Source organism: Culex pipiens, chromosome 2 (genome assembly GCF_016801865.2).
Source record: "Culex pipiens pallens isolate TS chromosome 2, TS_CPP_V2, whole genome shotgun sequence".
Lineage (NCBI taxonomy): Eukaryota > Metazoa > Arthropoda > Insecta > Diptera > Culicidae > Culex > Culex pipiens.
This window is the reverse complement of record NC_068938.1, coordinates 66037271-66063211: the sequence shown is the minus strand read 5'-3', so window position 1 is coordinate 66063211 and position 25941 is coordinate 66037271. Positions and strand designations below refer to the sequence as shown.

The 25941-nt window shown below is 38.4% G+C and overlaps 2 protein-coding genes across 3 annotated transcripts in view; both read left to right on the top strand.

The window, feature by feature from the left end:
- Positions 1 to 25941, top strand: part of LOC120418429 (ATP-binding cassette sub-family C member Sur) — a 303151-nt gene that overhangs the window by 197983 nt on the left and 79227 nt on the right. The window lies entirely within an intron of this gene.
- LOC120431661 (cGMP-dependent protein kinase, isozyme 2 forms cD5/T2-like) lies at positions 1350 to 21168 on the top strand. Of its 2 annotated transcripts, none has more exons than XM_039596768.2 (5): positions 1350 to 1689; positions 12596 to 14158; positions 14217 to 14455; positions 20139 to 20236; positions 20944 to 21168. In XM_039596768.2, the coding sequence occupies exons 1-5, from the start codon at positions 1606 to 1608 to the stop codon at positions 21159 to 21161; spliced, it is 2202 nt and encodes a 733-aa protein (XP_039452702.1). In that variant the 5' UTR covers positions 1350 to 1605; the 3' UTR covers positions 21162 to 21168. The 2 variants fall into 2 exon arrangements, with proteins under 2 accessions (XP_039452702.1, XP_039452703.1); XM_039596769.2 differs by having other exon boundaries at positions 1352 to 1689; positions 20947 to 21168.

The following is a 25941-nucleotide window of genomic DNA, read 5'->3' as shown; positions in this document are numbered from 1 at the left end:
CTTCCGGGTCAATGTAGATTCGAAAAGAACATTAAATTTCCCATAAAATGACATGTTCCAAAATTTTTTACAGTCGAGTAACGGAAAATGGGAGAATTTTTAAAACTTTTTAAGTGTTTTTTTCGATGAAAAATACGTTTTTTCGGAATTTTGAGTACGCCATCAAATTGGGCGTCTAATTTTACATAAAAGTCCCTTTGACACTAAATTTCTATCTCATCACCGTTTCAGGCTGCAAATTATCGAAAAACACCTCTTTTTTCGCATGTTCAAAAATGGAAGGGGTCGTACCGCCCCTCCGTCACGAGATATCAAAAAACGGACCTCGGATTCGTGATCAAGGACAAAAGTTACCCCTTAGGACAAAGTTTCACGCAAATCGAAGAGGGGTCGGGGCAACTTTTCCCGATTTCGTGTGAGTTGGTAGAGAATTACCCTATTGGAATCAAGAAGAAACATTTCTAACGGATGTATATTTAAATGCTCTAATCCAATTCCGGTTTTTGTTGAAAATTGCTCAAGTGAGAATGTGAAAAGACACAACCTTAAAATCAGATTTGAAATGGCCTCTCGACTTCCATTTTTGAAGACTTTTTTCGTCGAATAACTAAAATTCACATATGTAATAACTTAAAAAAAAAACGTATTTAACATTTTTCTTAAACTATAAATTTAACAATAAAAATTAAAGCACAAATAATCTTGATTTAGAGAAAAATTAAATTTCGATAAATAATTGACTTGAGATTCCGGCCTACACTCCAATTATGTTGAAAAATCGCATAAGAGGCAAAAGTGCTTAAAAAATTTATATTTATCAGCTCCTGTATGCTAAAAAACGTTTATTCAAAATCCTAGTAGGAACTATCGTTTTCAAAGTGTAATGTCATATTTGTCAAATAAAATTCTTCTATGTTTTAACATATTAAAGCGCAAATGTATGAAATTTGTACAATACCGCCCGTATTTTCCGATCGTTTTTCAATCATAACAAATCAAAGTCACCCTACCGCCACCACTTGAAGTTTCGCTCCAATTCTGGCCTGCTATCTTTCGTGGCCAGTTTACCTCTCCCTCGCTGTCGTGCCCAACGTCGACTCTGTTATCAGTCGTGTGAAGAAAAGCACACAAAAAACCCATCGTCTTTGGCGTTCCACCCGCGAGTAGAAACAACTGATAACAGCCACAAGAAACGGTCAAGAGGTTCACACTTCACACCTGTCTGGTTGATTTGGACTAAGGCGTGGGCTAGAAATTGTCTCCCGCCACTGACGGACAGTCACTTCCGAGGTGTCGCGCGGTTTGAACGCGAAATTTTCCCACCCCTTCTCTCTGGGGGGTAATTTGATTTTTTTTAAAGTGTGAATTCTCAAATGAAAGTGTAACGAAGCAGATAATAAGAAGAAAAAAGCAGCTCTAAATCACGCAGATCCAGAAATCAAAGAAGAAACAACCAGGAAGCTGAAAATTAAAATTTATGAATCAACTAACACGCTGGGCGTGGGTGGGTTAACGTGAGTGAGAACCCCACCAGGAAGGGGAGTGAATAAATAAAATCAATCTTCTCGTGGGGAAGAAGCAAGTGGAACGAGAGCAGTGATAATAATGGCGTGTTTCGCGAAATTTTTCTCCCGAAAGCACGGTTCATTTAACCTGCCCGACGCCACCGGTGGAAATGACGGCATTGTGGTGAGTTGGGAACACACCGGGAAAAAAGGGCGAAAGTGTGTTCAGGAAGGAGTAATCAGTTTTTGATGAACTGATGGATGCTTATTTTTGATTTAGTATGGTAATTTGCTCAGTATGATGGAAGGAAAACGGAATTATTCAAAATTTCCAAAAATATATCTTCACCATGCTGCTCTTAGCAACTTATTTTGTCATACTTTTTCTTTCACACGTATGCTTTCTTTAAAAAGCTACTTAAATTTGAATTTTGTGAAAATCAATTTTTAGATAACTTTCCTCGGAACTTATGATTTTAACTGCATAAACAAGCAAGACTAAAATTTTTAAAGGAGGAATTATTCAATATTGAAATGTTAGTCTTGATTCAAAAACATTCAAAATAATGTTTTCGAAGAGGTCGAAAAATTTCACGACTGTTTCATTTTTTTACCATTGAAAATCGAACTATTAGTTGCTAAGATGTCGACATTAAAAAATGGTGGGTTGTTTGGGTGAGACTTGTCTCTTAGACAATTTTGTAGCTAATTTTCTGAACTCTTAAAAAAATATGGTCATCCATGGTTACTACCAGAGATGGCAAAGGCGAAAAAACTATCGAAATGCCCTCGTTTGATTTATGACCTTCCAGTTACAGAATTCACTCTAATAGTGAATGAAGCATTTGTAGCTTTTTGGAGGCCCATCGGCAAATACTTTCCCTAGTCACATTTTTTTAAATCGAAAATGTGCAAATATTTCTTTGACAAACGTTTAAGCATGATTTTTGACATTTTCCAAAAAATCATTATTTTTTAAAAAATCATAACATCATAGGCTCACATGTTGCGGGTTTTGGTCTCCTAAAACAAATAAAAAACTCGAAAATCAAAAAAAATACCAGTTTTGGGAAAGTTGCACAAAAATCACCAAATTTTGTTCCGTGTACAGTTAAACCTCGCATATGCACCTCATATGGGGGTTTCTTATGCGAAGCACGCATATGCGAGGTACAGGGCTTATGGGATTTTGGCTATATGGGAGACATGGGCGATATTTTAATAAAAAATCAACTAAACTATACAAATTTATAGTGTTTTGGAATCGTTATGAAGTCAGCTTTACAGCTACACCAAATTTACATGGTTTACGATGTTCTAGGTCATCCGAAACTTCGTCAAGTTAAGGCCTATGTGTTCAACGCCGTACAAGTATAAGGTAGGCGATTTGACTGTGGTTTTTGACCACAGATCATATCCGGATAGCCTCAGGGAGGTTCAGGGACTAGTCTACCGATATGTAGTGATGTTCTGGGTCTTCTGTAGAGTCCCTGAAGGTACGTCCGATGGGTCTACCGCCGTAACACGGCAGAGGTCGGTAGTTTTTGACCTCAGATCATATCCGGATAGCCTCAGGGAGGTTCAGGGACTAGTCTACCGGTATGTGGTGATGTTCTGGGTCTTCTGTAGAGTCCCGGGAGGTACGACCGATGGGTCTACCACCGTAAGAAGATAGAGGTCAGATGTTTTTGACCTCAGATTATATCCAGATAGCCTCAGGGAGGTTCAGGGACTAGTCTACCGATATTTGGAAATGTTCTGGGTCTTCTGTGGAGTCCCGGGAGCTACGCCTGAAGTGTCTACCGCCGTAACAAGGCAGAGGTCGATGGTTTTTGACCTTAGATCATATCCAGATCGACTCATGGAGGTTCAGGGACCTCGACTCAGGGAGGTTCAGGGACTAGTCTACAGATATGTGGTGATGTTCTGGGTCTCCTGTAGAGTCCTGGGAGCAACGGCCGATGGGTCTACCACCGTAAGAAGATAGAGGTCAGATGTTTTTGACCTCAGATTATATCCAGATAGCCTCAGGGAGGTTCAGGGACTAGTCTACCGATATTTGGAAATGTTCTGGGTCTTCTGTGGAGTCCCGGGAGCTACGCCTGAAGTGTCTACCGCCGTAACAAGGCAGAGGTCGATGGTTTTTGACCTTAGATCATATCCAGATAGACTCAGGGAGGTTCAGGGACTAGTCTACCGATATGTGGAGATGTTCTGGGTCTTCTGTAGAGTCCCGGGAATTACGGTCAATGGGTCTACCGCCGTAGCATGGCAGAGGTCGGTGGATTTTGACCAAAGATCATATCCAGATAGCCTCAGGGAGATTAAGGGACTAGTCTACCGATGTGTGGTGATGTTCTGGGTCTTCTGTAGAGTCCCAAGAGTTACGGCCAATGGGTCTACCACCGAAATAAGGCAGAGGTCGGTGGTTTTTGACCTCAGATCATATCCGGATAGCCTCAGGGAGGTTCAAGGACTAGTCTACCGATATGTGGTGATGTTCTGGGTCTCCTGTAGAGTCCCGGGAGTAACGGCCGATGGCTCTACCACCGTAACAAGATACAGGTCAGAAGTTTTTGACCTCAGATCATATTCGGATAGCCTCAGGGTGGTTCAGGGACTAGTCTACCGATGTGTGGTCATTTTTTGGGTCTTCTGTAGAGTCCCTGGAGTAATGGCCGTTGGGTCTACCACCGTAACAAGATAGAGGTCGGAGGTTTTTGACCTCAGATCATATCCGGATAGCCTCAGGGAGGTTCTGGGGATAGACTACCGATGTGATAGGTCTTTTGTAAGATCCCGGGAGTTACGGCCGATGGGTCTACCGCCGTAACAAGATATAGGTCTGTGGTTTTTGATCTCAGATCATATCCGAATAGCCTCAGGGCCGTTACTTCCGGGACTCTACAGAAGACCCAAAAGATCATAACACATCGGTAGACTATTCCCTGAACCGTCCTGAGGCTATCCGGATATGATCTAAGATCAAAATCCAGTGACCTCTGCCTTATTTCGGTGGTAGACCCATTGACCGTAACTCCTGGGACTCTACAGAAGACCCAGAACATCACCACACATCGGTAGACTAGTCCCTGAACCTCCCTGAGGCTATCTGGATATTATATAAGGTCAAAAACCATCGACCTCTGCCTTGTTACGGCGGTAGACCCGTCGGTCGTAACTCCCGGGGCTCTATAGAAGACCCAGAACATCTCCACATATCGGTAGACTAGTCCCTGAACCTCCCTGAGTCTATCTGGATATGATCTAAGGTCAAAAACCATCGACCTCTGCCTTGTTACGGCGGTAGACACTTCAGGCGTAGCTCCCGGGACTCTACAGAAGACCCAAAAAATGACCACACATCGGTAGACTAGTCCCTGAACCACCCTGAGGCTATCCGAATATGATCTGAGGTCAAAAACTTCTGACCTGTATCTTGTTACGGTGCTAGAGCCATCGGCCGTTACTTTCGGGACTCTACAGGAGACCCAGAACATCACCACACATCGGTAGACTAGTCCCTGAATCACCCTGAGGCTATCCGAATATGATCTGAGGTCAAAAACTTCTGACCTGTATCTTGTTACGGTGGTAGACCCATCGGACGTAGCTCCCGGGACTCTACAGGAGACCCAGAACATCACCACATATCGGTAGACTAGTCCCTGAACCTCCCTGAGGCTATCCGGATATGATCTGAGGTCAAAAACCACCGACCTCTGCCTTATTACGGCGGTAGACCCTTCAGGCGTAGCTCTCGGGACTCCACAGAAGACCCCGAACATTTCCACATATCGGTAGACTAGTCCCTGAACCTCCCTGATGCTATCTGGATATGATCTGAGGTCAAAAAACACCGACCTCTGCCGTGTTACGGCGGTAGACCCATCGGTCGTACCTCCCGGGACTCTACAGAAGACCCAGAACATCACCACATACCGGTAGACTAGTCCCTGAACCTCCCTGAGGCTATCCGGATATGATCTGTGGTCAAAAACCACAGTCAAATCGCCTACCTCATACTTGTACGGCGTTGAACACATAGGCCTTAACTTGACGAAGTTTCGGATGACCTAGAACATCGTAAACCATGTAAATTTGGTGTAGCTGTAAAGCTGACTTCATAACGATTCCAAAACACTATAAATTTGTATAGTTTAGTTGATTTTTTATTAAAATATCGCCCATGTCTCCCATATAGCCAAAATCCCATAAGCCCTGTACCTCGCATATGCAACTCTTGCGACAAAACCGAATCAGGTGGAATGACTCGTATATGCAAAGTTGCATATGCGAGGCGCTCTTATACGAGGTTTAACTGTACCTATTATTTTCTTAACTGTCCTCATAAATACCTTAAACTTTTCCAAAAATGCAAGTGATCATAAAATTCCCTCAAAAGTTACAGATTTTCGAAAATTTATGTATGGATTTTTTTTAAACGAATCCAACTTTAGTTGGAAATATTTCAAAACGTTAAACATACCAATTTTTCATACCGGACAAAATTCGATCAGAGACGTTCAGTGCTTTTCTAGCTTTTTCTTAGTCAGGAGACAAACATGTAATTAAAGCTTGCTAATAAAACCAACGCTTTTCGTTTAGAATGTGAAAGAAAAAGGTTGAACTTTTGTATTTCTTTTATTTGATGCAAAAAGTATTACAATTTTTTTCCTTGGGGAAGATATTAAGTCTGGAGGTGAGATTGAATAAATGTTTAAACGGTTTGCATTAAAAGTAGAAATCTGGAGTTTTTTTTGAAAAGGACCAATAAACCAAATTTCCAGTTTTTGCTTTTTGGGAGTTTTTGAAACCGCCATGAGTCAGGGGTATTGAAAAACACCCAAAAAGCAAAAACTAGAAATTTGGTTTATTGGTCCTTTTAAAAAAAAAACTCCAGAAATTATCTAACTTCATCATATATTGTGAAGGAAAAAATATTGTCGAAGCCATTTAAATAGTTTCAAATTACGAGAGGTAAATCGTTTTTAAAACACATATTCACCCGCACTGGCGGTACACAAATTCTGTTTTGAACATTTAGTTTAGTTGCTTTTAACTTCTTGTCATCCTCTTTCCTTTTTCGTTTTTATTTGAAGATGTCATTTTAAAAATGAACCATGAAATTATATGTTTTAAATACACATAATTATGTTGTTGAGTCTGATTTCATTAAAAACTAGGAGTGCTCTTATTTTTTTTTTTTTTTGGAAAATTTTTGCTTTAATTTCTAATTTTATTATAATTGTAAACAAAGATTTTCGCAAAACTTTTGATTGGAAGAAAATTTCTATCCACCCAGTTTGATTTAAATTTTTATATCATAGTTGAACATGATTTATTTGTTGTTCCGATTTCATCCATTTTCAAGAGACATACACTGAAAAAAAATAAAAGTACTAAATTCCTAAATTCTAGAAATTTTGACTCCTTTCCTTATTAAGTAATCCAAAAAACCCGATTACTAAATAAGGAAAAGAGGCAAAATTCCTAGAATAAAGGAATTTGGTGCTATTATTTTATTTTAGTGTATAGGGGAGAGTGGGGAGACTTGATTCCCGGGGACAGTTGATCCCTAGCCTGTATCTAGTTAGCATGTGGTTAAAAAAATAGCTTTGTTCTAGAAAGTTGTGTAAAATTTACTCTATTCGATTGTGGAAAACAAAGAAAAAATGGTTCAGATTGAGTTACATACATTTGTATAAACAGTGCTACACAAAAACTCCAAGAGATCTTTTTTCTTTGTTTTGATGTGATTAGAAAACACTTAAAATTTATTCATACGGCAATTCCCCACGAAAACAGCATACTTCGAAAAAATCGATCGATTGGGCTCAAAATTTTTCTGGGGAATCCTTGGCCGATATAATTTGACCCGTTTTTATTGGTTTGGCCATTGGGGTGGTCCAAAAAATGGGAATTTTTGTCGATTTTTGCAACAACCACATTTAAAAAAAAAAATCATGACTCCGTACCATTTTAACGGATTTTAGCTGTCTTGGATGCAAACGAAAGGGTATTAGATACACTTTTAAGGAAAAATAGTTCAAAGTTTAAAATATCTTGGCTAACATTTGAAAATGCTTTTTTGAGGGTCTCGGGACCAAAGAGCCTATGCCTGATTCCTCGAAAAAATTTACATAACATATCAAAAAATGGTAAAGTTATGTTTTCAATATCCCGAGACAACTAAAATCGGTTGAAATGGTGCGGAGTTATGATTTTTTTGAAAAATGTGGTTTTTGTGAAAATCGGCAAAAAAATTCCCATTTTTTGGACCACCCTAATGGCCAAACAAAAAAAATACGGGTCTAATTATTTCGGCCAAGGAACCCCCAGAAAAATTTTGCGCCCGATCGGAGAACTTTTGTTTCGAATCATGCTGCATAAAATGTGTTTTATACATGTATTGTTTGATAAACTTTAACTTATCAACTACAAATCCCTAACGCACTTGACGTAAAAATTTTCGTCATACTATTTTTACCATCAATGGTTTTGAAAAGTGCAATTAGTCACTGGAATCAGCCTCAAGATAAATTAATTGGTTTAGTTTGGGTTTTTAGTATTTCAATTGGGTTTAGTATATAACTTCCTGCAGTTTGAACCATTTGCATCTTTTGTTTTATATTTTTCTTGTTTTATTTTTAGTATTTTAATTTTCATTTATCTTGTTTAGTTTATGATTGTTTTGGGTAGTATTTGGCCTATTGTACCACCTTATATAAGTGCATTTTGCCTATCTTATTTTTACACGTTTTTACAGTCACTTTTTTTTTATTGCATGTTTTTCACATTTTCTGCTAAAGAATGGCACCATCATCATTTGAATTGCAAAAAAAGCGTGGATGCATTGTTTGGGACACCACAAAAAATACTGTAAACTTCTTTTTACTAAAAATATAGGAAATGTTTGTAAAAAACACAGCCAAAAAATGTCATTTTTAGAAACATTGACAAAAAAGTCAAACATCCAACCCTGAAATTTTAAGAGTTCTTCTTTCCAATGCCTTTTAAAGATCAATAATTGGTTGGAAAATTGATTTATAGCGATTTTTTTTAGATCGAAGCCCCTCTAAAGGCGGGGTAAGGTTGTAGAGGGTTAAATCAGCCAAAAATAGTTGAATGTTTAAGCTTTCAATGAATGCAAAAAGTTCATAGATTAAAAAAAACTCGTTATCTTTAGAACAGTTTAACTTGCCTTGAATATTTTAACAATATTTGATTTAGCTTATTGACAGTATTTTGATTTTTTTGTAAAAGTAAAGGTTTGAATTATTCAACTTAAAAAAATACATGTTATCTGCAGTTGTATTTTTTTATTTCCGTCTTTTCTTCACATTTTTTCTGCTCTTCATATAATTGTTAGATTTTGAATTGTTTGAAAACGATAATTTGATTTTTAAATTTGATTTTTTGAAGTATCCTTATCAGCCAAACATAGTTGAATGTTCAAGCTTGTGATAAATTGAGAGAGCTATATGAGATACGAAACAGGGGATCAAGTCTCCCCACTCTCCCCTACTGATAAAATCTAATGAGCAAATTTATTTGAAACTTACGGTTTTTGTAAATTTCATAAAGGTTTGTGAAATATGCATTTTACACGAATACTTGGCTTCATTGAACATTTTATTTATATTGATTTGAAAAGCTCGTTACCTCAGATCAGTTTAACTTGCCTTGAATACTTGAACACTATTTGACTTAGTTTATTGACAATGTTTTCATTGTTTTTAATTTAAGTATAGGATTAAAATCAAGCAACTTGAAAAATACATGTTTTCTGCATTTTTATTTTCGACTTTCTTTTACATTTCGACGTCGTCGTGCTATCTTGTCGCACCCGCCATTTTAACGTTCCGAGAAAAACGCGTTTTAATGTTTGACCTTGAATATTCAAAAACGAGAGCACGCAATGTAAACAATAACAAACACGTTTTGTTTGGCTCACCATTCTGTGCATTGTCCCAAAGTTTGGTTGAAGTTGGTTGCTGGAGTCCCAAGTTATAATTATAAATGTTTACGGTAGTCTAGCTTGTACGTGCGACAAACGCATCCTGACTTTCCTGGCCTGAAATCCCTTTGGCCTTTTGTCGCACTTACATCAATTTTCATGGAGTGACAAGATAGCACGACAAGATTGAAACTACTTTCATATGTAAAGTGACAAAAATGCTCGGAGTTTTTTCGGTTTTTGTTGAATATCTCAAGATTGAAATCGAATTTTGGGGATCTGTGAAGGTCAAAAGGTGAGGCATTGTGAGCTGCACAAAATGGCGTTCTTAACTCAATTTGGCCCAAAATGCACGTACGACAAGTTAGCACGATGGCGACGATTTGTTCTGCTATTCACATAATTGTTAGATTTGAATTGTTTAAAAACGGTAATTTTCAACACATAAACGCTTTTTCGTTCTTGGACAAGAAAATTCGGTAAAATTTTGCCCAAAAAATATGAATTTTTGTTCATGAAAATCTTGGATAAATCTATGACAAAAGCATTTTTAACCAAATTAAACATTATTTTTATTGGCAGAGAATTAAATTTAAATCAATTCTGACGATAGTAGTGTGATCAGCGATTCCAATTTTTTAATACACGACAAAACTGAAGCGTTTACTGACGTCAACTTTAAAATTGTCCAGTTGTGTAATTAACATTTCAGCTTTTTTTTGTGATTTTTATGGCATGTCATCAGAGACTCATCACTTTAAAATGACAGAAAAAGTATTTTCTAAAAAGGAATTGCAAAATTACTTTATAACTCCTTTTTTAATTCTGCAAGTTTACGCGTACTCATCTAGTACGAAAAAAAAACGTAAATCACCACCGTTATCAGTGGCAATTTTTTTGCGATACCCACAACGTCACAAGTGTCACACTTTGTCAACTTTTGCTGCTGTTTTTTAAATGATTGTTTCCTAACATCAGCCAGCCAGTTTAAACCTATCGACATTTGATAAGCTCCTTTTGTTGGGGGTAATTTGTAAAGAAATGAACGGTCAGTAAAATTAAAATTTTTTTAAACTCTAAGCTTTGAAAAATATTTGAATGACTTTTAACATTTTCGTTCGTTTTTTTTTAAATTTTAAATTGTGAGAACTTTACCAGGTCAGTTGCTCAAATCGGTTTATTTTCACCACGGCAACGTGCTTTCATCGCCGCTATCTTGCCGTGGCGCGCCGTTGAATATTTTCGGACGCCGTCGTGACATTCCAAAGTCATCTTATCAGTTTGGAAGCTTTGATCGGGGGAGAGCCTGTTGGGGGGATTACTCATAGGCCATTAACAGATAGGCAGTGGAGAACTGAGTGAGCATTGTTTTCCACCGATGATAGAGTAGAGGTTGTTTGGTCAGAACATTTCCTCGGAACAATCAGTGCAAAAGGCTAGCAAAGGCTGACGAATACACTCTTCAACCAATCTCCTACTAATTGGATGTTACGAAGGACGCCTCGGAGTGGTTTGTTTGTGGAATTATTTTTCACCGGGGGAAATCCTTTCGAGCCAATCAGCTTTGGGCCCTTTGAGCGATTTGAGCGGGAAACAATGGGCGAATAATTGGTAGGCATCGAGAGCTGCACAATGTTTTTAAATGTTTGATTGTGAAATCATCAGCATAAGCGGATTTTATTTTTGCAGTAATTATGGCAAGCTTCCGTGGAACTTTGAAATGCTTTATTTAAATACTTTGTAAAGGAAGGTCCGAATTTAAATGATTTTTTATTTGAATAAAGGTGAGAATTCAATTCTCCAGAACTTCGCAGTTTTTGTGCTTCAAGCCCTTTTGCATAATAAATTTTTCAATGCAGGTCTCCATACAATTTTGCGGGCTAGTCTTTCAAAATGGGCTTATGAATATTCTAATCTTAAAATTTGTACCACAGAAATTCAAAAGTTGGAACGTCGCATTCAATTGACAAAATCCCCACCTATTCAACGCATTTCTGCACCCTCAAGAAGCGTTACAATGTTCGCAACACTCTCTCAGATAATTATCGCCTGATAGCTGGCTGCTGCTGCTGTTGGTTGCTTCCGTCCACGTTGTCCTAGGCAACGACTTCTTCGTCAAACTGCAACCAGGTAACCCACCCACCCCCGAACAGTCCGTTATCAACGACGACAAAAATACGACCAAACACGGTTAGTCACTTGGAAGTAATTACAAGGTTTCACCCACACTTCAGGGTGGTACGGGGCAGATAACAGCTCGATGAAGAAGGGTGTGAACTGCGGTTCACAACAAATTTCGAGGTAATTAAAATCTACTTTACTTGCTGTGAGCTCATCGCCGATGAAAGGATGTGCGTCAACGTTGAGTGAGGAGGGATATTCGGATGCGGTTGCCGGTGCGGTCTTGGACGTCATAAGATCGTTATCGCGATGCAGGTATCGCGGTTGTTTTTTTTTGTTTCAAGGAAATTGTTGGACAACATGTTTTGGGGGCGCAAGCAACGTCAATCAAATCAATTTGGTTGCTGCCTAGCGCAGCTTTTTCTTCGAGTTCTTAAAGTTCTCGAGGCTAATGAAGTTCTTGAAGTTCTAGGTGTTTTCAAAATTAGTCAAGCTACTGAAGTACTGATAGGTCTCTAAGATTTTGATGTGGCAGATGTTTTTTGAGTTCAAAAATTTGATAAAGTTCTTCAAGTTTTTGGTAGACTAACTTACTGATACCTTGCTTAACTTCAAGAAGCCCTTGAACTTACCAATATGTCAGCCATACAGTCTATTATAATCACTGAAGCTATGAAGATATGGTCCAGGTTCAAATATCGCTGACCTCTTACATATTGTGGAGGTAGACCCAAAGCTTACTCCAGACAATTCTTGGTTAACCGAGATCATCCTCACATATCAATAAAGTATTCGATCATTCTCATCAAAGCTGTGCGGATATGATCTGCGTTTAAAAAAAACTTTACTCACTTTAGTCAGACGTATGGACTATGTTTTCAAAATCTTGCTATTCTGACCTATTCCATAGGAAACCTTTTCACTTAAAATTTCAAGAACTTTAGCAAGACCTGAACAATCCAGAAGTTCCAAAACCATTTCTCAAAATCTTCAAACTTCTCAATTTCAGCCCGTCCGAATAAGCACCACCGTATACGATCGCGAGTTCAACCCGGTACGCTATGGATCCCCAGCACCCAACGGAAAACTATCCCCAAAGGGAACCCGCGAGTCCGGCCTTGGCAGCTTGGACGAGCAGAACACCACCTCCAACGAGTCCTCCTCGACGTATGAATCCAGCTCAACGAAGCCAACCCCCGCGCCTCAACCTCAGTTCACCCGTAAAGTGGCACCCACGGTCAAGAGCAGCCCTCCCCCCAAGGACCGGATAAGTGCCAGCTCGGCGGAATACGTAAACGTCAACCAGGAACTGCTAAAGGAGATTCAGCAAACGAAAATACTCTTGCAGCTGGCGCTGGAGTCCAAGCTGAGGAGTGAGCCCAACAACGACGACAAGGTCCAGCTGGTCAAGCTGAGGCAGGAGATCAAAGAACTCCAAAACAGGATCAGCCAGACGGAGGTCATTCGGGCGATCCAGGAACCGATCGTGCAACGACAGAAGGTCCAGCAGACCAGTTCGAATCTCGTCCCGCAGCCAAAGTCCGTCCACCAGCGAAAGAAGGCCCCACTGAAGCCCCTGCAGTCGGAGACTTCGGACGATTACGACACGATAACGCTGTCCAGGCTGGTGGAGGAGTCCGTCCCAGAAGTCTTCACATCAGAGGAGGACGAGCCGGATCCACCGAAGCTGCCTCCACCTCGGATCAGCGTAAGCAGGCTTAACAACAGTGATGACCACGGTGATGACGATACCTCGCAGGACGAGGAACCCACACCACCCAAGTTACCCCCACCCCGGACACCACCCGAGATCAACGGCATGATCAGCCGAGCGGAGCACATCCAAGTGAGCCATGAAACAATAAAGACGATCCCAGAACCCACCGTTCCACCGCCAAGTCGCGATCCTCCACCGACCCCAATCGAGGAACCCTATCCCAGCAAGTTCCCCCAACAGCGAGAATCCCAAGACTCGAACCCACCACCCAAGATCGAAGAACTCAACAACAGCCGGTCGGGAATCCTAAAAAAAGCTCGCAAAGAGGGCGTCGTGTCGGACAAGCCCGAGCCGAAAACATCCCGCGAGATCGTGATCCCAAGCCATCCAAAAACTCGTGACGCCGAACTACTCATCAAGAAGGCGATCACGGTGAACGAGTTCCTGAACAACCTCATGGACGAGGAACGGCTCAAAGCCGTTACGGACGCGATGAGTCCGATGGTGTTCCCACCCAACAGCTACATCATCAAGGAGGGCGACATCGGGGCGCACTTTTTCGTGTCCGCCGAGGGGACGTACGAGGTGGTGGTCGAGAACAAGGTCATCAAGTCCTTTGGCCGCGGCGTGGTCTTTGGCGAGCTGGCCATCCTGTACAAGGCGAAACGGTTCGCGTCGATTCGGGTGACCACCGAAGCGAAGGTGTGGATGCTGGAGCGCAAGATCTTCCAGAAGATCATGATGAAGAGCGGGAGGAAGGAGCGCGAGGAAAACGTCAAGTTCCTGAGTACGGTGTCGATTCTGAGGGATCTCCAGATCGAGAAGCTGCACAAGATCTCCGACTTGCTGAAGCGGGTAAGACGAAAAACATTATGCTAACTTCAAAGTCCATAAACACCAACCTTACTTGCAGGAATTCTACGCGACCGGATCGACGATCATTCAGCAGGGAGATCCGGGCGATAAGTTCTACATTATCCGCGGGGGTAGTGTGAACGTGATCAAGACGGATCGCAGTGGGACGGATAAGCTGGTGGGGACGCTGCAGAGGGGGGCGTACTTTGGGGAGCAGGCGCTGCTGCACGAGGATCGCCGGTTGGCGAGCATCGTGGCAAATCCACCCGGGACGGAATGCTTGACGCTGAATCGAATGTGAGTACAGCGTTTTGCTTTGAAAAAATCTGAGAAGATCTTGAGGAACCTTTAGGGTGGTCCAGACATGACTTTGGTACCTATTGTGTAAAACCAAAAATTGAAAGAGATAAAAATAGGGTAAAAAAGACGTTAGTCACTACAAAATATGACCAAAAATCGATATTTTGAGAATTCTGGAAAAAATTACATGGAAAACATATAGTTGGACAATTTTCGAATTTTGTTAAGTTGGTCCCATAAACTTTTGCCTTGAAAATTACACATTTTCAAATGAAGATATCTCTAGTTTAACCTTCCTGCGGTATTGGGGTCTTTTTCGGTATTTTTCAAAATTCAATTCGCCATATTTTTGGTTCTGTAAACTGCCGTTCTACGCATAATTGTCCCATGTTCAAAAAAGTGCAACTGAGAAAAACGCGATTGAAATTTTTCGATCGATTTCTGTGTTTCTACGCATAATTGTCCCGTGGGTCCCTATTCGCCCTATATGTCCCTAATCACCCCGGTTAACATTTTATCACCCTTATTTGTAATCCTCTTACAGCTAAACAGGTACACAAGATGAAATGCTTCTTAAAACTCATGATTTCGTGATAGAAAATCCTTGGTGGGACAATTATGCGTAGAATATTAACGATGGGTTGTTTTCAGTGATTTTCTGAACAAAGATGATTTTATGTGTTTTTTCTGAAAATATACGTAAAATTAAGCTTAAAAATGATAAAAAGTCATAATCGTCCAAAAATGACATGGGACAATCATACGTAGAACGGCAGTAAAGGCCTTGAAATTTTCTGAAATTAAAATCAAAACCAAATTATTCGCTCTACAGCCTTGCCTTGACGTTCAATTGCGAGATTCCTACTCGAAACTAGGTGTCCGAAGGCTTGATTGTTGAAGCAATTGCAAACCTCTATTTACACCTTAGCTTCCATCCATCCCGGGATTCGAACTGACGACCTTTGGATTGTAAGTCCAACTGCCTACCATCAACTCCACCGAGACAGGACCCAGGCAGACTGGGTGAGAGGCAATGACGCTTACCCCTACACCACGGGTCCCAGCAATGCTATTATATTTAAAAAAATATTTTGAAAATTTTAGTATAAGGACTAACAGAATTCAGAATTTCTCCCATTGAAATATAAGTTTTGATTCAAACAATTTCAAAATATTTTATCGAAAGAATCACAAATTTTACAAACGTTAAATTTTTAACATTGAGTATTATTTTTTGAGATAATGGTACGGGTCCAGCCGTAAAACACGTGGTCATATTAGGAAGGGGGAAGGGGGGTTTCACGAGGAGGGGGAGGGGGGTCCCGATACCCAAAAAATGCCCACGTGGTTCATGGATGAACCCTATTAGAAATTTAAAGGCTGTTTGGATGAGAATTGGAAAACTTCAATTTTCTAGTTTCTTTCCTTTTATTCGCTGTATTTCAGCAACCAGAGGTCGAATCTTCAATGTCTCTTAGGCAGTTTTATTGGAAATTTTACGAATTCGAAAACGATATTCTTGGAATGGACAATCATGGACACTATTTTAAAAATCGAAAAGCGGGATTTTTCAGTTGAAATTGAACATTGAGTGACTATATTTTCAAAAAGGTGCACCTAACCAAAGAATATGTAACCGGCTCCGTGGCTTAATGGTTACGGCTTCTGCCTCACAAGCAGAAGGTTCAGGGATCAAATCCCGGCCGGTACCTTTGAAATTTGGAATGCTGAATTTGAACTTTGAATATGAACAAAAAACGAAAATGAACCAGGTGGGATTCGAACTCACACCTCTGGATTGGTGGTCTGGGACGCTAAGCAGTCGGCCATCAGAAGGTTTACACTCAAGTAGTGAATTTGATCCGTAGTGTTGAAACATGTTATCTTCTCATATTAAATACGCGCTGAGCCCTGATTTGCCTGAGGGGATTGGAAGTCTAAATATAGATCGAGTTTCCTTCAGATGCTTGCTTCTATGTTTAGGCGGGGCCGAACAATGCCCAGCGACCTCGGAATTGGACCGCAAGGAGCTCTGTCATTCTGAAACGGGTCGTTGGAAGCAGCGCGAGGGCTATCACCACCTAATACCCGGGACTGAGATAAGTTGTATCAGCATTCGGCATATACAAAGTCTGATACAAATTATACTTTCCCATAATATCGCTACCAGTTAGCGGGTATTGGATTGGACCACACACACACACACACACACACACCTAACCAAAGAATATGTACTTTTTGATTGCAAATTTGATTTAACACTAAAAATTAAATTCAATAAAATTTCTGGGCAAAATCTTCTATTTTTTCCAAAAATATTTTTTTTCAAAAAATCGTAACTCGGCGGCAAAATGTTTGTCCATACTTCTGTATGCAAAAAAAACGTCAACTTAAAAATCGTCACACCAAGCTGATTAAGCTTTATGATTTCTGCTCTTTAAACCAAAAATCGGGATTATGTTTTAGAAAAACCTTCAGACTTGATTTTCAGAAATGATGATTTTTAGGGTATTTTAACCACCCTAGTTTTTAAGGCACCCTAGTAAAGCCAACGAGCATTCAGAATTTCAATATTGAACAATTCTCTGAGATTTTGTTCATTCGTTTTTTTTTTGTATTTTTTAATCCGGCTGAAACCTTTTTGGTGCCTTCGGTATGTTCAAAGAAGCCATACTGCATCATTAGCTTGTCCATATAATGTTCCATACAAATTCGTCCTAACCCTTGAAGGGTTAGGTTTGAATCGGTCCGACAAAAATATTTTTTCAAAAAATTTCATAATTTTAATGGAAAAAGATGTCGGATAAACTGAAATTAATTTGAAATGCATTTTCCTGCGTTTAAAACCATATTGAGCATATTTGAAATCGACCAACAAACCAACAATTGAAAAAAAATCGTTGTGCAATATTTACAGCAAAAAGTTTTTTTTTTTTTGATTAAAAAAAACTTCGCCAAAACTGGTATTTTCAAAACTTAAAATTGCAAGACCTCTTGGCAGGGGTGAAATGCATTTTTAAACACTTTTTTTGAAATTAAAATTAAAACCGTGGCTTGTAATTTCAATTTTTATTTGTTTGCCCCTCCCCCCCCCCCCCCCCCCTTAAAGTCGTGGGGGACTTTGGCCAGAGTCAAGGGACATAAACTTCAAAAAATATTTGCAACGGCCTGATTGCTTTTATGCAGAAATATAATGATCAGGATAATGCTAATGATCATAGAAAACGTGTCAAAAATCACTCTAAATGAGTTGAAAAAGTAATTTTGATGTAAAATTTTCGTGGCAATTAGTTGAATAGTTCACCAGAACAAAACAGTATATTTGTCTACAGTTCATGACCAAACTTTTTTTTTGTTTTTTTTTTTAATCATTGGTTATTATTTCAAACATCAATTATGATGTTACAGTTTAAGGAGATATTAGACTATGACATACAAAAAAACACACTCCCACTTTTTGTGTTTGACAGTTTGCCAAACTCGCATACTTGGCGGCGAACTCAAAAATAATGCAAAATGTATGACGGTTGAAGTTTCTGCAAACAAATGCAGTCAAACTGTCAAAAAGTTTGTTTGTTTGTTTGCCGTAATCTAATACCTTTGGTACTTTTAACATATAATCAGTTTTGGCAATTTGCAAATTGATCAGAGCAAACATTTTAGTTTTTTAAATACATTTCTCCATTTTTGAAGGTGAAATTAATAGGGTTCCACTTTGGAATTTTGCTTGAAATTGAGCAGTTCCTGATGTTATTTCAGTAGGTAACGTTCCTTAAATTAACATTATTTCGACTGACTGAAGTAAAATAATCAGTCAAGACATGCTTGGATAATTAATTCAATAAAAAAAATTAATGATGCATTGTTGTGAAAAAGCTAGCGGCCAAGTTAGATTTCAGATGACGAACTCAAAACACTTATTTTGGCAAAAAGGACAATTTAAGAGCGAGTTTTTCACCGATGTGAAACAGGTCGTATCGAGGTGCTCCGATTTGGATGAAACTTTCAGCGTTTGTTTGTCTATGCATGAGATGAACTCATGCCAAATATGAGCCCTCTACGACAAAGGGAAATGGGGTAAAACGGGCATTGAAGTTTGAGGTCCAAAACACATGAAAAATCTTAAAATTGCTCGCATTTCCGTAAAACTTCATCAATTCCAACTCTCTTAGATGTATTCGAAAGGTCTTTTGAAGCCCTTCAAAATGTGCTATAGACATCCAGGATTGGTTTAGTTTTTTCTCATAGCTTTTGCAAATTACTGTTAAAAATTGATTTTTTTAAAACCTTAATAACTTTTGGCAACAGCCTCCAACACCCATACTCCCATAGGTCAAAAGTTAGGGAATTTCATGGACTATAAACCCACGGTATTCACTTTTTGGCCAATCGCAGTTTTTCTCATAGTTTTTCGATTTTTCTAGAACAAACATTTTACAACGTTAGTTTTTGCCCTGTAGGCCTCCATAGCGGCACTTTTTTGTCTCAATTTTGACATATTCGGAATCCTCAGAAAATTTTACATTAGATTGAGGTGTTGGAATTTTGAATTTGATTGGAAAAAATGACATTTAGAATTAATTAAAATATTATTTAGAATTTTGTCGGATTAGGGGTAAACAAGTTTTCGCCTACTTGATACAGCATTTGACGTATTGATCATAGGGAAAATAAGATCTATTTCTTTTTTCAAAAATGTTTTATTTAATTATTTTTTAAATCAAAATTACAACTCCAATACTTCTAACTTACGTGAAATTGACCGAGGATTCCGAATATGACAAAATTGAGACCAAAAAGTGCCGTCTTCTTGGCCTACAGGGCAAAAACTAACGTTGTAAAATGTCTGTTCTAGAAAAATCGTAAAACTATGAGAAAAACTGCGATTGGCCAAAAAGTTAATACCGTAAGCTTATAGTCCATGAAATTACCTATCTTTTGGCCTATGGGAGTATGGGTGTTGGAGGCTGTTGCAAAAAGATATTAAGGTTTAAAAAAAACCAATTTTTACAGTAATTTGCAAAAGCTATGAGAAAAAGTTAAACCAATCCTGGATGTCTACAGCACATTTTGAAGGACTTCGAAAGACCATTTGAATGCATCTTAGAGAGTTGGAATTGATGAAGTTTAACGGAAATGCGAGCAATTCTTAGATTTTTCATGTGTTTTGGACCTCAAACTTCAATGCCCGTTTTACCCCATTTCCCTTTGTCGTAGAAGGCTCATATTTGGCATGAGTTCATCTCATGCATAGACAAACAAACGCTGAAAGTTTCATCCAAATCGGAGCACCTCGATACGACCTCTAGAACAAACCGAGCAGAATCTACAAATACTGCCTCTTAATGACAGTCAACATGTCAAATCAAACATGTGTGGACAAATATTCGCATGAAATTGTGATTTTATTGAGTTTTTCAACAAAACACCTTCGGAGGGTCCAGGAACCTACAAGAACCTTTTTCCTTATGGGTAACATTTTTTATTTTTTGTTAGGAAAACTTGAATCTTGTTTAAATTGTTTTTCTATGTGCTTTCCTTATAATAACAGTTTCTTTTATTTTTTTTTATTCACAGAAGACTCAACAGATAATCTTCGTGATTAGCAACTTTTGATCAAAATCCCATAATTAATGGTCTGTCTCTCTTAACTACTTCACCTTCCTCTTTCCCTTTGCAGCGCCTTCAACGAGTTCCTCGGTGGCCTGGAGCAGCTCCGTGAGATAGTCCTGTCGGACGATATTCCACGAACGTCCAGCAGTCGGAAAACTGTCTCCGGTAAGTGTGCAGGAAGCTGACACCCAGCACTATAGCCACCTCAGCCCAATTTATGCAAATTGTTCCTCACATTCCAAAATCTGGAACGCACAAAAAGGGAGGGGGAGGGGATCCATTGCCATTTGACTTGACTAGTTCGGTTTCAATTGTGTGCAGGTTGCAACCAAAAAGAATCCGATTCGGTTGGCCTGCATTGCATGTTCTCCGATTTTGAACAACTTCTCGTCCAAAATTCACCTCGTTAGACACGGGGCGTGGTGACTCTGGTTTGCTGGGGAGTGAACCTCTGGAAAGTTTGAATGTTTAAAATTATATATTTTAATAAAATCCGTCCTTACATAAATACTGATTTTTATACAATATAGAAGACTCCAATAAACCAAAAGTTTACTGAGTTTGAACCACAAATTACAAATTGGTAGTAAAATTGATGCAGATTTCATAGAGAACTGCAGAACGCTGCAGATTCCCACGGGAGGTGGCAATGGCAGTGCCAGTGGCACCAGGTTCAGGGTCTCCAGTTCAAGACCGGATCACCAGCGAGCCATCCGGCCAGATTACGAAGTGGTGGGGAATCCCGGAACGGACGGACTCCCCTTCTCCCCCCTGGACAGTGAGTGGCATTATTCATATAATTCTTGTTATCTTCCCTTTTTCGGTTTCTCTCTGGATTTTCGCCGCTCCCATCACCCACTTCTTGGTTGAAGCAGAGTACGACCACATCCAGCTGCACGACCTCACCTACATCGGCACGCTCGGCATCGGTGGGTTTGGCCGCGTCGAGCTGGTCCAGTGCCAGGACCGGAAAACGTTCGCCCTCAAATACCTCAAGAAGATTGAGATGGTTCGACAGCAGCAGCAGGAGCACGCCTACAGCGAGAAGGACATCATGCTGAGCTGTAACAGCCCGTTTATCGTGAGGTGAGTCCTGTTTGGAGGGGGGAGGGGGAGGGGGGAGGGCTTGGTTGTGGATTGTCAGCTAGGGCCGGAGGGGGAGGGTGGCACTGACTGATGAACTGATTGGCGAATCAGTAGTTTGTCTCAATTAGTCGATTTGTAAGGTTCATTGAGACATGCGGTGGAATGCTTGAAAAAACCGGCTGAACATTGCCGACGTCGTTGTGATATCTTTTCGCACCCGCCATTTCGACGTTCCGAGAAACACGCATTAGACCTTGAATAAACAAAAACGAAAGCACGCAATGTAAACAATAACAAACACGTTTTGTTTGGCTGGCCATTCTGTGCATTGTCCCAAAGTTTGGTTGAAGTTGGTTGCTGGAGTCCTGAGTTATAATTACAAATATTTACGGTAGTCTAACTTGTACGTGCGTCAAACGCATTCTGACCTGTTCCAGTTGTTGCACTTACATAAATGTTCAGGGAGTGACGAGATAGCACGACAATATTGAAACTACTTTCATATGTTAAGTGACAAAAATGCACGAAGTTTTTTTTTTTTCAGATTTCGTTGAATATCTCCGGATTGAAATCAAATTTTGGGGATCTGTGAAGGTCAAAAAGTGAGGCATTGTGAGCTGCACAAAATGGTGCTATTAACTCAATTTGACAAAAAATACACGTACAACAAGACGATCTAATCATCAAAGTCTCTAAAACAGTTTTATTTGAATTTTTTGAACTTTTCGGAAAAAATATTTTTAAGAATGGATAATTTAAGACACTCTTTAAAAAGATCTAACAGCGAAATTTTGTTAGTTAAAATCCACCTGAGCAGTTCTCTACGGAATCGGTCTTTTTTCTTTAATTTTATTTTTTGTATTTTTTAATCCGGCTGAAACTTTTTTGGTGCCTTCGGTATGCCCAAAGAAGCCATTTTGCATCATTAGTTTGTCCATATAATTTTCCATACAAATTTGGCTGCTGTCAATAATCTGTATCTTTTGAAGGAATTTTCTCATTTTCTGAGTTGTAGGTGTGGATATGGACTACACTGAAAAAAAACGAGATGCACGGTAAAAAAAATTGTGGTGATTTTCAATTTCACTTTTTGTCACTAACACTTGATTTAAAAAAAAAACACTATTTTTATTTGTTTCATTTTCTGATATGTTTTAAGGGACATAAAATGCCAACTTTTCAGGTATTTCCAGAATGAGCAAAAAATCTTTGACTGAGTTATGATTTTTTGAATCAATACATTTTTTTCAAAAATTGAATAAATTGTCGCAAAAATTTTTCAATTTCTTTTTTCGATGTAAAATTAAATTTGCAATCAAAAAGTACTTCAGTGAAATTTTTTATAATGTGCTTCGTTTTCAAGTTATAACCATTTTAGGTAACTCTTTTCAAAACAGTCACAGTTAATATTTTTTTAATTAGCCCACTTTTAAAAAACAATGTTTTTGAAAAGCTGAGAAAATTTTCTATATTTTGCTTTTTAGAACTTTGTTGATACGACCCTTAGTTGCTGAGATATTGCCATGCAAAGGATTAAAAACAGGAAAATTGATGTTTTCTAAGTCTCACCCAAACAATCACCATTTTATAATGTCGATATCTCAGCAACTAATGGTCCGATTTTCAATGTTAAAATATGAAACATTCGTGAAATTTTCGGATATTTGCGAAAAAAATATTTTCAAAATTTTAAAATCAGGACTTACATTTAAAAAGGGCGTAATATTGAATGTTTGGTCCTTTTGAAATTTTAGTCTTGATTTATGTTTTCGAGAATATTCTTAGCCCTTCAAAAATATTTTTTTCAAAAGTGGGCAAACATGGGCCCTAACTAAAAAAAATGAATAACTGCGACTGTTTTGAAAAAACTTACCTTAAATGGATTAAATGAAAACAGTGCACTTTATGAAAATTTCACTGTTGTACTTTTTGATTGCAAATTTGATTTCACATCGAAAAATTAAATTAAAGAATTTTTGTGACCGATTTTTTGATTTAAAAAAAAAATTATTGATTCAAAAAATCATAACTCAGTCAAAGATTTTTTGCCCATTCTGGAAATTTCTGAAAAGTTGCAAATCAAGTTTAAGTCACAAAAAGTGAAATAAAAAATCACCAAAAAAAATTTACCGTGTATCAGGAGCGGCCGTGGCTGACTGGTTACGGTGTTCGCTTTGTAAGCGAATGGTTCTGGGTTCGATGCCCATCTGCTCCCAACGAGAAAGTTAAGAACACATAAATTTGAAATGATGAATATGAACGAAAAATCAAAGTCGCTCGAGGCGGGGTTCGATCCCCCGTCCTTTGGATTGGTAAGCAAAAATGCTAACCACTAGGCCATGACGACTTGGTAAGCGTGGACTGAAATTAGGAATACTGTTACAGAGAGCGAGTTGTGGCGCTATAACCACGGCAAATAGTGTCCAGGGCATTCGTTGGTCCCGGAGTACCAAACCTTCTTAGCATGGTGCTCCCAACGAATACAACCAAATCTCGGAGCGTATGGTGGTGTGTCCCCACGCTTCTTCCTCCCCTGTCGATTCAGAATTGTGTTGTTGTTCGAACACTCAGTGCTCAAACTCAACCCAATTACGAGTCTTCTCTGCGATACGGCTTTACGCAGTAGACCTGGCCGCTTTAACGCTTGTGATGTTTCAATGCATTCCGATGCAATGGCGCACTACAAATGTTAATAAATGACAAGAAGAGTGCTAGGCGTCATCTAACCTAAGGCACTCTCCAGGATCCCTTCGAAAGATTGGCTGCGCTAGGGTCTGATTAGATTAGATTAGATTAGAAAAAAAATTTACCGTGTATCATTTTTTCAGTGTAGTCCATATCCATACCTACAACTTTGCCCTTGGTGTCTTGATCATAAAATTCCTTCAAAAGATACAGATTTTTTAATTTTCAAATATCATTTTTGTATGGACAGCTGCCAAATTTGTATTGAAAATATTATATGGACAAACTAATGATGCAAAATGGCTGCTTTGGGCATACCAAAGACACAAAAAGAGTTTCAGCCGGATTTGAAAATACAAAAAAAATAGAATGATTAAATTCTCTGAGAATTGCTCATCAGTTGTTTTGGCAAGTTTTCCGAAAAAATAGATAGAGCGTTTTAAAATAGTAGTTTATGCAGCAAGTTTCAAAAAGAGGATTTTTTCAGCACGAGTCGTACATTTATCCAACGAGGTTCACTGAGTTGGATAAATACGACGAGTGCTGAAAAAATCAAGTTTTGAACGAGTTCCATACAACATTTTTTGCAATTCCAAAAACACACACACTGAGTGAATTTTTATGTCAAATTTTCATGTATTTTGTCAATAAATCGTTTAAATAAAAAAAATTTTGAAAAGTGTTACTTTTCGAAACAAGTGCTGAAAAGTGTTACTATTCGATTCTGTTATTTTTGGTACAGAAAAGTCGTTCAAGAATGGCAGGAAAAGTAAGTAGTTTCACGACGGAATTGCAATAGTAGTTTATGCAACAAGTTGCAAAAAGAAGATTTTTCAGCACGAGTCGTACATTTATCTAACGAGGTTCACCGAGTTAGATAAATACGACGAGTGTTGAAAAATCAAGTTTTGCAACGAGTTCCATACAACGTTTTTTGCAATTCCGAAAAACACCCTGTAGGACAAATGTCCATGCATTGAGTCAATGAATCGTTCAAATCAAAAAAATGTTGAAAAGTATAACTTTTCCTGACAAGTGCTGAAAAGTTCATCTTTTCAGCTTCCATTGTAGTGCTGAAAAGTAGAACTTTTTAGCATTTGTTTTGAAAAGGGTTACTATTCGATTCTTTTATTTTTGGTACAGAAAAGTAGGCTGTTTCGTCGTTCAAGAATGACAGGAAAAGTAAGTAGTTTCACGACGGAATTGCAAAAATATTTTAATGTTTAATATTGACTGCAATATGTTATTTAATACTCAAATTAGATTTTGGACGAAATACTTGAAAAATACTTTTGTTTTGATTGTTCACAATCTGGATCTTAAATTTCGAAAAATATTTTCAACAGCCTTATGAGTTAAAGAAAATGTGTGTTAGAAACTGATGATACTTCGATCAGTTTCTTTTGAATTGAAACTAGATTAAATTATGTCGAAATGATTGATTTTTTTTAACTATCCAAAATTTTTATTTTTAACCGTGAAGTGAGTATTAAAGTTTCTATCATATATAATGCAATATAAGTTTAAACAGTAAGAATTTTCTAATTGAATGATTTTTAATTGGTCTTCTTAGTAACGGACACCTTACTTCTTTTATTAATTATTTGGATATAAGTTCACATTATGAATATCAAAACTGTGTTATTTGATGAATTCTAACATCAACTTTCATTTACAGTTTGTTCGAACGCAGAAGTTAATGCCAAAATAGTTAAATAAAAAAAAATTAAAAGTAAACCGCGAAACATTTCACTGACATATTTTATAGGCGACCGAAGCACCGAGATGGCAAATCAGAAATTTATGGTTTTGATTTCCTTAAATTCGAGCAAATTTTTATATGAATATGGAAATCTGATAAATTTCTTTCGAAAATGTTTAATGAGTGGTAGTAAATATTTTTCGTAGTGGCTTTCAAGGCATATTCTTAAAAATCAAGTATCAGCGACTTTTCTGATGACTCTGATGAAAAAGCTGGTACCAAAAAACAGACCAGCTGATTTTGTTTTCTTTATTGTGTACAACGAAACACACCGTAAAACGTAATTTAATTATATATGATTTTATACAGCTTTTATTCCACCTGCAGATTTTTTTTC